The 13401-nt window shown below is 34.4% G+C and overlaps 3 protein-coding genes across 7 annotated transcripts; 1 reads left to right on the top strand and 2 right to left on the bottom strand.

Annotated features, from left to right (window-relative positions):
* Positions 1-439: 439 nt before the first annotated feature.
* Positions 440-3861, bottom strand: LOC125185161 (denosine deaminases acting on tRNA). Of its 5 annotated transcripts, none has more exons than XM_089069498.1 (10): positions 3536-3861; positions 3305-3452; positions 3033-3178; positions 2847-2951; positions 2554-2667; positions 1898-2064; positions 1740-1816; positions 1530-1649; positions 915-1002; positions 440-666 (listed from the first exon to the last, which is right to left on the bottom strand). In XM_089069498.1, exons 1-10 carry the CDS (start codon positions 3678-3680, stop codon positions 562-564), a joined length of 1215 nt encoding a protein of 404 aa, XP_088925624.1. In that variant the 5' UTR covers positions 3681-3861; the 3' UTR covers positions 440-561. The 5 variants fall into 5 exon arrangements, 4 of the variants coding, with proteins under 4 accessions (XP_088925624.1, XP_047937612.1, XP_088925623.1 ...); XM_048081655.2 differs by having other exon boundaries at positions 3305-3425; positions 3536-3854; XM_089069497.1 differs by having other exon boundaries at positions 3033-3220; positions 3536-3854.
* Positions 3862-8440: 4579 nt separating this feature from the next.
* Positions 8441-10208, top strand: LOC125221643 (uncharacterized). The gene is made up of 5 exons (XM_048123823.2): positions 8441-8829; positions 9114-9164; positions 9310-9397; positions 9614-9695; positions 9787-10208. Exons 1-5 carry the CDS (start codon positions 8715-8717, stop codon positions 9985-9987), a joined length of 537 nt encoding a protein of 178 aa, XP_047979780.1. The 5' UTR covers positions 8441-8714; the 3' UTR covers positions 9988-10208.
* LOC125221642 (putative glutathione S-transferase) lies at positions 9798-11070 on the bottom strand. The gene is made up of 2 exons (XM_089062909.1): positions 10719-11070; positions 9798-10665 (listed from the first exon to the last, which is right to left on the bottom strand). Exons 1-2 carry the CDS (start codon positions 11025-11027, stop codon positions 10315-10317), a joined length of 660 nt encoding a protein of 219 aa, XP_088919035.1. The 5' UTR covers positions 11028-11070; the 3' UTR covers positions 9798-10314.
* Between the last annotated feature and the right edge of the window lie 2331 nt (positions 11071-13401).

Below are 13401 nucleotides of genomic sequence, written 5' to 3' on the forward strand. Positions count from 1 at the left end.
TCACCTGGAAACGTGACACCAACACATGATGGCCATTTCCTCACTGATTTTCCATCAACGAACTATTGACCGGATAGAAATTATACTCCCTCTGTCCCATTAAAAATGCAACGTTTTCCTTTTTTTATTGTCCCATTAAAAATGAAACGTTTCCTTAAATGGAAACAACTCTATCTCTAATTTTTCATCTCTCTTACTTTACTCTCTCTTCATTAACTCACAAAACAACACTACATAAAATCCCGTGCCGATTCTCAAATGTTGCATTTTAAGTGGGACGGAGGGAGTATAAAAGATGAGTAGTACGACGTAAGTTTGAATCTACATATATATGATGCATGCATGTTTGTAAATTAGTTGAAGAAATCTTGTCATGTAGTATATAACAAATAACTAGTCATGACGTAAAGGACATATACATTAGTAGGAATATGGAGCATTCTCAAATCAAAAGCAGTGACAGAGCCATAATTTTTCAGCATAACATATCATCATCTTATTTGATTTGAATAACAGCATGTCAGCAAAACTAATTACACATATCATCCTGTTATAACGCCTCTAGCAAGAGAAGGACTCAAAGTTTTGGGGTTTCACCAGCCAGTTTCTAAAATGTGGGCTAGCTTTTAGGGCCTTTGACGCTGCACTGTATTCTTCGGCACAGTCCTGTGATAGAGAAACCATGTGATTCGGTCATCTCCTCAATATCTTTAGACTCAAGAACAGATATACAATATCAACTGAATAAATCATAGGACTCAACTGCTAGAAAATAATTCATTAGATCTGCTTGGAAATTACACCCAAAGGTACTCATAAAGTAGGTGGTTGGATGAATATAACATGAGGCACTTGGTTGTCTAGTATAGGAACTCTATAAAGACATGCCGAGAAGTGACATCACAATTTTGTACCTTGAGTTCTCGATAAGTGAGATCCCTGGTGCGGCACTGTGAAGGGTGATCTTGCTTGAGTGAAATAAAAAGCTCCAACAATCGCTTCCTAAGAACAAAGGATTAAATAGAGTTAATAGCAGCTTGATACTATTAGTTAAAAGATTAATCATGAAGGTGACAATTAGTTCTTGTAGTAATTTTCTGTTTTAGAAGAAAAAAAGGTCTGCAGTTCTAAAAGCAGTTAAGTATGGCCAATCAATGCAGAATTCACTTGGAAATATCCGTTAGCATTCAAGTATGGTGTTAGGTTGTTTAAAAGTTTATGCCGTATAGAGAGTAGTATCCTTGGCGGAAGGAGTTGAAATGACCTACCCATATATGAGATTCACGTGGCCCAAGTTCATTAAGATTCAAGAATATTGACTACGTGGTTTGTTGTCCTATTTAATCCGGAAAACAAAAACTGCAGAGGAATTATCAAACAAATGAGAAATTCTACAATTCCAATATTGCACGTGACAAAGGAAGCCAAAGCAATGATTTCTTATATAACCTATTTAACAACTCATCCTAGATTCAGTACTTAAAAGTCAAGTGTACTAAAGTTTTTGTTGGTGACCTAACAATACTTACTTGCATAAAGATGCCTGTGAAGATGGAAACAATGCACCTTTTGCAGAGGTTCCCTGCTTTCTGCCAGTTGTTCCAAGAATGACTTCATGCAAGCCAGATTTATTCCAGCATATTGAATACCTTCGAATCAAGGAGACTCCAATTTCAGAGATCAGGCATAGCAAGAGTAAAGATAAATTCCAACATCAGATGTATTTTTAAAATTCCCACCCGCAAGTTAAGGTTTCAAGAGCAGTCTCACAATGTTGAAAGTCCTTAGGTGGCACTGGAGCAACATGAAAGCATGGCTGTAAGATAAAAATAAAATAAAGCTTTGAGTTGTATTCAACACTCATATGGCTAACAGGAGAAACAGTGCACTGCATGACCTTATTCACTTTAAAAGGTTTTGTCAGATTGTTTGACAGTGGAATGATCCTCTCATATAAAGATCTTCTTAGATGGTCTCCAACAATCTTTTCAGAGTCAAATTGCGATTGCCCCACAATTATAGAGGAAATATAAATTGGCTCCATGAAGCAGGTAAGCAGAGCTCCTGTGTAAAAGACAGATTAATTAGACGATCGCAAGAAATTACTTTCACACAGTTAGCAAAATAGCTTCCAGTTTTGAAAAGGTGTCTTCAGAAGTGCATATCGCTTATAAAACTACCAACTGAGACAAATCCATTTTCTAACTAACTAGCAGAACTAAATAAAAAAATACAACCCGGAACAGAGGCTTAGTACGGATTATTTGCCTAGTTGTTGATTTAGCGACGGGAGTTTTGGAGGTTATTCAGAAATCACCATACTTGCCAACTTTCAGGCTTTACTCTTATGAGGAAAACTCATTTAGGGGATTTGCTAATTAACTTCTACTACTTCTTAATAACCAACTAGTTAAAGATTAAACCATTAGAAAAATTCTTCATTCTTTTTACAGGTTCAGCTAGTTTCCAGGAAGGATTCATGATGCATCACACCAACAGCAAGCCAACATATAGATGGCCTCTGCACAAATTCATCATATGACAAGCAAATACCTTGAACTCCCACAACATTCCAGCGAGCAATCTTGTCAGAGCAGCTTACAGACAAAGTCGTATCTCCTCGACCAGGCTTCCTGTGAACTGTACCGGGAACTTGAACAAAAGCACCTGGAGACAAATCTTTGAGATTACACTCCAATAATCCAAATTAAGTGCTTTAAAGTTTAAAAGAAGAAAACAAAGACCAGAACGTAAATATAAGAGGTTAATCATTCTAGAAAACACATAAACATAGCAGCTGCAGGCATCCCACCCAAACCACCAGAGCCAAAATAAACCAAAACTACCATTCTGTAGAGACTCTTGCGAATGGAGACATTCATTGTTAGGCTTCTCTAGAGAATTATTACTAATAGAAGTGAACATCTGGGAATTGAGAGATGCATCGCCACCTGTTACAGAAGGATGGATCGCATATTGAGTCCAGTAATCACTAAAAAAAGAAAAGGAAAAGCGAAAAAACTAATACCAACATGGTAATTGCGATATATACAGATGCAATTCCCAGCCATGTTTCAGTTCAAATTTTTCTCCCTCGGATTTATCCGCCCTCAACTGGAAAATTGCGTCAATCATGTCATCATTCGGCAAAGCCGCGCTTCCATCATTGCTAAGCTTCCTATAATTTTTTGCCAAGCAATCAATCTCTGTATAGAAATATCTAGAAAAATGAAGGGAATTTATTAGGTTTATGTCAATATTGAAGATATGAAACTAAAATCCAGTAAGGAACTAAAATCCGAACCTAAGAAGAGATCGCCTGGCGATTACTTCAGCATGCGAATCGTTCACGACATCGCCGCTCGAACTCCACCGCGATCTCCCCAGACACTTCGTCCCCGTGCCCAATGACACCACGCGTAATCCTTCACACCAGACACTTACAAAAATAACTAACGGGCAATATCCAGAGTTATTATCACAAAAGTAAATCCAAAAATCACCAATTTACTCCGGAAAATCTGAATTTACTAACCTTGCGAAGGGCTGGAGAGCAGAAAAGCGGCTAAGACGGTGACTTCGCGGCCTTGAGGCTTCCCTTTCTTGGGGAGAGAATTGTAGACCGACATCACTGCTTCTGAAACCTTCTCTGCCCATGGCTTCTCCGGCGATGACATCATCGCCGGTGGCGCTCGAGTTTCAGCGGGAATATAAACTTCATACGACGTCGTTTGAATGTGCTTTAACCGGCGGGCTTTAATTGGGCTCAAAATCGATCCAATTATATGACCAAACTAAGCCCAATATTTTCATTTTTAGGCCTATAACCCAATTTTACTCAATTCTCATATTTTACATCTTTTAAGATGATTCACATTGACAAAGTTTGTATTTTCAAAGACAAATTGCCCTTTATAAATATATATTAAATGTTGTGATTCGTAAAAATTAAATTGATTATAAAATAGAAATATTTAGATCATGAATAGAACTTGTTAATATAGAAATATAGAATCTTGAATGATAAGGCTGGTGTCTAATTATTGGCGTGATTGGGCAAGTTGTAAGAGATATCTACTAAATTAATAAAAGTGTGTGGTATTGGTGCATTATACGATTGCATATGATTATTTCAGCAACTATACTTTGGTGTGACACCCTAAAGAGGAGCACTTTGACCTAACTTCGAAAAAAGCAATTTAAAGACATGGATAGCCCACATGCATATACATTTTTCAAATGAAGTCTTTATATAAATATTTTTATTATCATAATTAAATTCTTCCCTGGCTGCGATTTTTCTTCGCGAATAAAAATAATTATACTAATTTTGTTAGAATTATATATATGCATGTATGGATGTAATCAAGTGCTAACTAATTATCAATCCCAAATTGAGACCAATTTTCAACCATTAGATTAGAAGATCTTGTGGTTAATATGATGTCAAGTGTAATATATTTTAAATTTAAATAATTATTAATTAAATTAAAAGGGTATTAATGTCAAATCCTATATGTAGTAATTATAACTAACTACTTTCTCTCTCCTCAAAATCATCTCAAATCTTTAAATTTACGTAACTATCTCAATTTAAATTATTTTTTCGCTAAAAATATATCAAAGTAAAGATAATTTAATAAGGATTCCAACGTGATCTCAATTGCATATGTTCCGACGATGTTCGGGTGATGAAATTTGATAAATTATATTTCAATTTTCGTACATATTGATAAGCAGCTATTTTCAACAAATGCAACAAAAAATCTCAATATATTGTAGGCAAAATCTCAATATTATGCATGTCCAATCTCAATAACAATGTGTTGATATTCCAATGTCATATTGTTGATATTTGTAATACACAATGTTGATATAAAAAAACACTCACGAAAATTATCATATGATAACATAATGACGATATTACCCTTTTGTTGATATTTTGTCTACTATTTATTGAGATTTTGTGAGCTTTAATCTCATCCACTCATTTTAAAATCCAAGGATGGAGATTTAGTCTTGATTTTGGATTAGGGTGCTAAAAGCATTAGAATAGGATCAGTAATAATAGTATTATAATTATATTACTACTAGTATGTAGTAAAGAATTACCAGTAGTATATAAACACACTGTAATTCCTAATCAACTATGGATGAAAGTTTATAACTGATGATCTCATCACGCATGCATGTTGTACTATTAATGTGCAATTCACTACATGTGAAATGATGTGTTTGTTGTCGGTTCAAAAAATAAAATTGTGGTGTAGACAAAATAATTTTTGCTTGTACTTTTGGTTTAGCTTCCATGTTTAGGAATGTTGAAGGCCTGATATATTTGTGAAGGTGTCAATATGATTAAGAAGATATATAGTGAGATATGTGTGTGTCATAATATTCCTAACAATAGTAGGGTTCATAATATGATAATGGTGGGATATGAATTTATTCGAAGACTAGTGGTCATTGATTAGAAATTAAGGCCCCCATCTCAAAAGTTAGATAACAGCCTGGCTAATTACTAAAGCATAAATTGTGCTCATTTCCCACCCAACCCCATCAATTAGATACATAAATAAATAAAATATTAACATTAATTTAGAGGTCATTTGATCTTTTTATAAAAGAAAAACAATTGTGTTTGTAAAAAAATATAGGTCGTTTCATCCTTTTTATAAAGTAAAAACATCACTAAAATTTTTGCTGATGATGTGCCACTAAGTTGTGAATCGTAACAAACCGTATTTGAAATGTAGGAAACTAGGTATACCTTGATTTACAGAGATTCAATTAGTGGAAACTGATCTTGATGTATCCTTAAAGAAGAACTCAAAAAAATGACAATAAAAGAAGACAGCATATAATAGTAAAACCGCTAGGATACCAATTGAAAATAGTAGCCAACTTGTACATACAACATAGTTATATCCTTTATAACTCATAGACATTTAACCATGACATTAACAAGGTTCATGCCTTACTAATTTATTTTCAATCAATTAACCTTATTCATCTACAAAAGAGATCTTTCGTATTCTGACACATCTACAAAATAATTTTTGATGTTTTAAGGATTCTCATACAAGATTGCAGGTTGCAGATACTTATGACAATATATCAACAACAACCAACGAATTTATATGGGACGAATTTCAACGCCATGGGTCGAAGTTTAGTTTAGTGCCTCGAGTGACACTAATTTAGAACCATGGCTATAAATACAGAAATATCGTCAGCCTTTGATTACCACATTCAAGTTTAAGGTCTCAAGAACTCACAAACTCTCAAGTACTCTAATAAACATGTAGCCAAAGGGAATCAACATCAAAATGTTCATCAAGCTCTTTCTTGTAATCACATATGTATTCCCTTAGATCTAAGCCATGTTATTGAGACTAATATTTAACTCAACCATAAAACTACTTATTGAGACTTATTTTAACTCAAAAAAAACTACTAATATATACTGAAATTTGTTTAACTGGTGTGTATCGGAATCAATATTGATTTTTTTTACTGAGTAACAGTAAATACTGAAATTCCTCCCCGGCTTTTAATTTTGGTAAGATGAGTTAGTATGACCGGTGAAAAAGATCAAATTGTGGGTTAGAATCATTAGATAGGTCCCACCCAATCATCTAGGATTAAAAAAAATCAAACAAGAAGAAATAAAATAATGGTGAAAAGAATAGTGTATGGATAGAAATAAAATTAAGAGGGGCCCTAGCCACAATTACTAATTCAATACAACCAAGAATTGCATGCTGGCAGGAGCATATCATTAATTTCTTTTCCGAAAGAATTTTGAGTATTTTCGAAAGCATCGGATCCTCTACTTTCACTTATATAAGAAATAAATAAGTGTGTAAGTATAACTGCTAAAAATTGTTCTAAATAAAATTTTCGAAGATGTTATTTTATGATTATAGAAGCAATATACTATATGTCTTCTCAACTTCCACCTATTTTATTTTTACAGTTAACTATAAGCACTTTATATTGATCAAGGCCAACTAACATGTTTTTCTTTTTTGTTATATACTGTATAAATTCCATAAAATATACAAGTAATTCCTCTCATTATATAATGACTAAATAAAAATTAAGGGCTAAGGTAATTCATCTGACTCTCATAAACATTAATGATTGCCGTCGACGTCCTCAAATCTAAAATACGTGGTCTAGTGATGGGAAATTGGACTTTAGTGAAATGGAATTAATTCATCAAAATCTAAAATATCATGTCAAGCACTTGAGTCGAAAGCTACAGTCATGGGATTCCATTATTCATCACATTTCACGTTCAATAATAAATAATACTCCATCATCTCTTTCTATTCATTTTTTAAAAGCATCAGTATCATAAATAATATTGCCCCATTTTTAATTTATTGTAAAATTAAACAATGAATTATATGGCACATTAAAATACAATAGTCGGGGGTCTTTATAAGTGAAATTAATAAACTCATGTATAGATTGTGATATGTTTGACAATTCCTCTTATTTTCACCTCTTTCCTTTGCGTTTAATAAATGTAAGACTGTAGCAACTTTTTTAAACATTGCAATAACAATTACTAGCATTTAATAATTTTCAGCTGCAACAAGTTATAAGGTACTAATTAGTTGACATAATTTTGTGGTGCGTGTATGTTTGACAAACTTTACTAGAAAAATATGTAAGTTGTAATTACGAAATGAGAACATTAAATATAAGCATTTCAAAATCATGTAATACAGTACTGCGTATGTTGTTTATTGACATTATATATACCCTTATTGTTCACTATATATAATGTTTTTATGGTTGAGTTAGCTTTAATAGTAACTCCAAAATTATAAAACAAAGCAACATTATGTCGAAAATCAATTTGACCCAGGACGGATATATTCTGTGGGGTCATCTATGTGGACGAATTGAAAATAACTTTTGTTATCAACGGTATTATAGTAGGTGCTGCAATCTGGAGGAATTGAAAATAACATTTAGTTAATTAATTAGATGACAGTATGCAGAATCGGATACCAATTGAAAATTTTATTAGTAGTTTATTACAGACCATGCTATTTTGTAATTGTTGTCGTTAATATTATTATTATTTTGTAATTGTTGTCGCGCGTTAATTATTCTTTTTTTTTAATAGTATTCAATAAAGGAATAAGAATAACGGAAGCAGATGGTGAATTATATATATACAAAACTATGTTTTCATTTTTCTTTGAGGATATAACAGGTGGTAATAATAGAATATATTTAGTAAACTTTAGAATAAAATATAACGACATTAATTATAGAGATTACACGGTACTACACTGTCGGCACGTGGGAAGTCCACTCTACGTCGCACCCACACGGATCTTCCTGTGCACCCTTAATCCTGTACTTCCTTAGAGCCTATCAGCCTATGGTAAGAATTTAACGGTAACAAGAAAGCGTCCCTTTGCTACTACAGTGAGCCTCGACTTGCAAATACAAAACCGAGGCCAGCAAAGACGGTGGTGAAAACGCAGATTGCGTTGTCGTTTAAAGCACCACAAAATACAGTAATCGAACTCTCTCCATTGCCAACCCTTTCTATACTTCTTTCTCTGTTAGTGGAGAATTTTCTTTGCTTCCTTTTGATTTATTCGCCAGTACAGACACACAAAGAGAGAGAGAGAGAGAGAGAGTGTGTGCGTGTGTGTGTATATAAATATCCATTATCTGTAGAAATGGCAGCAGCGGTGGAAGAAGTTGTTCCGAAGAAAGCTGAAGCAGAGGAGGCACCAGCAGCTGTGGCGGTGATGGGGAAGTCCAACGACGTCGTTAAGCATGAGCCTGCTGCAAGTAAATTCATTTCTCTCCTCTCTCTCTATTCAAGATTCTGTTATGAAAATCTATGATTAACAACTGACTAGCCCTGCATTTTTTTTATAATTTATGAACAAAAACTACTAAAGATTGAATTTTGGTTGCTGGGAAATGCTAGAAATATATTTAAGAGATGTTGTGGTGGTTCATGGTTGTTTCTCCAATACTGATTCAAAATTAGCATAAATCTCTTCTGTGAAATCTCTATGCCATTAGTTGTGATTGAGGTTGAATTGTGAGACGTTTTTTGTGTGATGCAGAGATCCCTGATCCCATAGCCAAGACAGGCTCCAAAGGATCCCTTGATAGAGGTCAGTTTCTCGTTCGAATTGGATCTAGTTAAACATGTATTTAGTCTTAGATTTTGGATTTTGCTCTCTGTACTAGCTTGTGGATAAGTTGAAATTATTTGAGAAAATCACCAAGTGAAGAAGTTGGACTATATAAATTTTGTAGATGTTGCTCTTGCAAAGCTCGAAGATGAGAAGAGGTTGTCATATATCAAGGCATGGGAAGAAAGTGAAAAGACCAAAGCCGAAAACAAGTAGGGCTCATCCCCCATATCTTCTACTAATTTGTATGAACATTGTCATGCTTCAATCTTGGAACATCATATTTAGAAGCATTGCTCTTCTTGCAAATGTGTTCTTGTACAAATCCGGTCGCTAAGATTGTTTCCTTGATGATGACTTTCAAATGTTTCAGACCTCTCCATATAATTGAGAGGTGATGATAACTAAATCCTATGATGATGATGCAGGGCACAGAAGAAGCTCTCAGACGTTAATTCGTGGGAGAACACGAAGAAGGCTGCTCTTGAGAGCGAGCTAAAGAGCATTGAGGTAACAACACATTTCTCAAACTGATGAAGCTTCAATGTAGTTACCAGTTTACAAAACGAGCAATGAAACGAACCACACATGCTTCTTGAAGGAAAAAATGCAGAAGAAGAAGGGAGAGTACGCGGAGAAGATCAGGAACAAGGTCGGACTAGTGCACAAGCAGGCCGAGGAGAAGAGGGCCCTGGTTGAATCCAAACGCGGAGAAGAGCTACTCAAAGTTGAGGAGACCGCTGCAAAACTCCGTGCAACGAATCAAGCCCCGCCAAAGTCCTGCGGTTGCCTCGGTGGCTAGAAAACAAGTGAATCTATCATCTATCATCTATCACCACCAACATCATGTTTGAATATTGAATCATATAACTTTGTTTTTGGCTTCTGTATAGATAGTGTCTTATGCTGTGTGATTCTACTACTATGCTCTGTTATGTCATCTCATGTCATGTTGTCTTTTTTTGGATTGTAACAAGAAAACAATTGTCTTGAATAAGTCCACTGTTTGTTTGTCTTTTCCTACATTCTCATGTTAGATCTGGCATTTCACTATCACATACTGAAACACAAGTTCACAACCATGAACCATCCATAGATAAACACTAAACAATAAAGTTTGAAGGTGTTGTTAGTAGAGACTACCAGTCTCAAAGGCCCTCTTCAACACAGAACTTACTTTCTCCTTCTCCGGCAGATTTTTCTTAACAAAGTTGTCGTTGCACAATTCATCACCCCATTTCCATACATTTGGAAACTTATGTTCTGTCAAAATATGGAATCCAACCACATCTTGGAGAATTGGAATCCACAATGCAATAAAATTGCCAACATAATCTACTAATCCAATATTGTCACCTCCGAAGAATTTCTTGCCCTTGATTTCATTGTCTAGAATCATGAGTGCTTCTTCGGCTTCCTTCTTCGCCTTCTCCCTCTCCTCTCCTGCAGCCCAACACGCCTTCCACAATGGTTCCGAGCACTGAAAAGTGAAATAAAAAATAATAAAAACGAGGGTTTAATTATGGTATGTACCTTATCCTCGACGAACTTGGCCCAGCAACGCGACATGGCGCGTTCGTAGGGATCTTTGGGAAGAATTGAGGGACCTTCCCACGTCTCATCGATGTATTCAAGAATCACAGTGGACTCAAAAATGGGTTTGCCATTGTGAACCAAAACAGGCACTAGCTTGGTTATCGGATTGTATTGTAGAAAAAGAGGTGATTTGTTTTTGAGATCTTCTTCAATATACTCATATTCCACACCTTTCAGATTGAGGGCCATTTCCACTCTCTTCACAAAAGGGCTAAACCAAGCTCCAAACAACTTCACTTCAGACATTTTTTTATATGTATTTTAACTTAATTTTGGTGGATTGCATGTGTTATACTACTACTACTACTACTACTCTTAGTTTTGGAGGTCTACTTATACTAGAGAAAGGCAAACTTGGTCACTAAGCTAGTTGAATTAAAAAATACTAGCAAACTAAGATATGAAATATATATGTATGTGTGACGAAGACTATAGGAGTATAATATTTAGGATTTGAGATACAATGAGTTGGTAATATTGAGATACAGAGAAGTAGGTGATCGCATTTTCAGCATATTGAGGAGAGACTAGAGAGTGACGCAGGGGATGATCTCAACAACCTACCCACCGTTGATTTTAATCATTTGGCTTTTCAGGTCAATTTTCTTAATTAGTTAAACAATTAAACTTATACTGCTCCTTTTTTTCCTCGTTTATAATCCTAGTTTAAGTTGATACAAGTTTTAAAAAATGTGAATGAAAATGATGAAAAGAAAATATGAATTGTAGTTCTCATTTTTATATATGCATAGTTTTATAATAGAATGTTACTGTAAAAATTTAACAGAATGTAATTTAGTACTACTATATAATATAGAATGTTACTGAAAACCCAAAAATGACAGATTGAGTAATAACGTAGTACAATTAATACAGAATTTTGTGTTGTCCTTTATACAGGAGTTCTTTGACTTTTATAGTAATACTTTTTTCAACATTGATGTACTTCATATGTTACGGAGATTGGGCATTGGATCTACTCATATCCATCCTGATATCTAATTTTACTGTATCGAGTATGAGATTCAGTACTCCTATGTCCACTATGGAGTATGTTTCAATTTTTTATTTTAATCCGTCTCATATAATTATCTCATTTTATTTTTTCTGGTACCTCATTCTTTGCTATTTTTTGATAGTGGACATGTAATTTAGAAAAATATTGGGTATTTGGTAATTCATTCAAATATTGGATATAACGGATACCTAATTAATACACAATTTATTATTTAGAGTATTTTTTATCTCATCGAAAGTAAACACAAAGCGATGAAGTATAACATAAATAACTTTGATACTTGATGATTAATGATTAAATGGCAAGAACAAGAATGATGTTTTTAAGACAATCTCCATCCAAAAAAAATAGACCACTTTTGCCATTTTGGGACGTCCACAAAAAATAGACCACTTTTTAAAAATAGAAAGTTTATCTCTCATACTTTTTCCACTTTTTCTTCCCCCTCTCATACTTTACTCACTTTTTCTCCCTATCTCTCTTACTTTACCTACTTTTTCTCCTCATCTCTCTTACTTTACCATTTCTACATTAAAACTCGTGCCGAACAACAATAGATCTATTGTTTGTGGACGGGGGGAGTATTTTTTTTCCATTACTAGTCCATCTTTCTATTTCGATAGCTTCCTTATTAAATTTTATATTACTACTCCATCCCTCCCACGTTACTTGAGGCGTTTTTTTTCGGCACAAAATTTAAGAAAGCTGTGTTTAGTGAGTTAAATAAAGTAGAAGAAAGAATAAAGTAAGAGAAAAAAAAGAGAGTAAAATAAAATAAAAAATAAAGTTGGTGGGATTAGAGATGTTTTATTTTTAGCCAAAAAGAGAAATGACTAAAATAACTTGGGACAATCCAAAAAGAAATACGATTCAAGTAACTTGGGACGGAGGGAGTATTATTTTTTGCAAATAGATCTCATAATCTATTGACACATTTCACTTACCGCTTCGTTCCATAAAAATATGTGTATTTTTCATTTTTGTATGTCCCATAAAAATAAAAATAAAGACATTTTTATTTATAAAAATTTATCCCAATTTATTATCCATATATATCAAGTTATTTACAACTTTACCACCATTAAAATACTAATAATAATGTGGGTCTCAATATCCACTAAAACTACTTTAAGGCCATGTTTGGTTGCCAGGATTCTGTCTGAGAATGTCACGACCGCACTTTCTAAGGATAGAAGGCCCGGTTGATCGTGACTAGGGGAGGATGAAAGAAGCGGGGAAGAAAGGGGAAAACTGTGGCACAACTGATCTTGAACTGAAATAACTTGGAATATATATAAAAATCAGAGTGCATGGTACAAGAGAATGAAATCTCGACTTTTACATTGCAGCGGAAGAGTCAAGAGCAGATGACATCGTGTATGGAGACACGACGCATCCAAGTACTATTCTATCGAAGGATCTTCATCGTCTATGCTCAACACCGCCCGCCGTCATCACTGCTCAACCTGCACATTTTTAAAACATATGCAGGGCTGAGTACTTGGTGTACTCAGTGGACACGTGCCGAAATATATTTTACTGAAAACTAGTTCTGTCAAGCCACACTTAAGTGAACTCGGGGTTCTAGGAAAAGTTCCGAGA

Source organism: Salvia hispanica, chromosome 1 (assembly GCF_029641045.1).
Source record: "Salvia hispanica isolate PSC_SH4W2 chromosome 1, Shi_PSC_v1, whole genome shotgun sequence".
NCBI lineage: Eukaryota > Viridiplantae > Streptophyta > Magnoliopsida > Lamiales > Lamiaceae > Salvia > Salvia hispanica.

What these genes read in the sequence shown, in the direction of transcription:
- LOC125221643 (XM_048123823.2), top strand. Translation starts at nt 8,715, where the DNA reads ATGGCAGCAGCGGTGGAAGAAGTTGTTCCGAAGAAAGCTGAAGCAGAG. An exon ending in TAAGCATGAGCCTGCTGCAA is followed by an intron (nt 8,830 to 9,113) that starts GTAAATTCATTT and finishes TGTGTGATGCAG; the next exon opens with AGATCCCTGATCCCATAGCC. An exon ending in AAGACCAAAGCCGAAAACAA is followed by an intron (nt 9,398 to 9,613) that starts GTAGGGCTCATC and finishes ATGATGATGCAG; the next exon opens with GGCACAGAAGAAGCTCTCAG.
- LOC125185161 (XM_089069497.1), bottom strand. Translation starts at nt 3,680, where the DNA reads ATGATGTCATCGCCGGAGAAGCCATGGGCAGAGAAGGTTTCAGAAGCA. An exon ending in CTTGAAACCTTAACTTGCGG is followed by an intron (nt 1,650 to 1,739) that starts GTGGGAATTTTA and finishes CTTGATTCGAAG; the next exon opens with GTATTCAATATGCTGGAATA. An exon ending in TCACTTATCGAGAACTCAAG is followed by an intron (nt 667 to 914) that starts GTACAAAATTGT and finishes TCTCTATCACAG; the next exon opens with GACTGTGCCGAAGAATACAG.
- LOC125221642 (XM_089062909.1), bottom strand. Translation starts at nt 11,027, where the DNA reads ATGTCTGAAGTGAAGTTGTTTGGAGCTTGGTTTAGCCCTTTTGTGAAG. An exon ending in CCAAGTTCGTCGAGGATAAG is followed by an intron (nt 10,666 to 10,718) that starts GTACATACCATA and finishes TTCACTTTTCAG; the next exon opens with TGCTCGGAACCATTGTGGAA.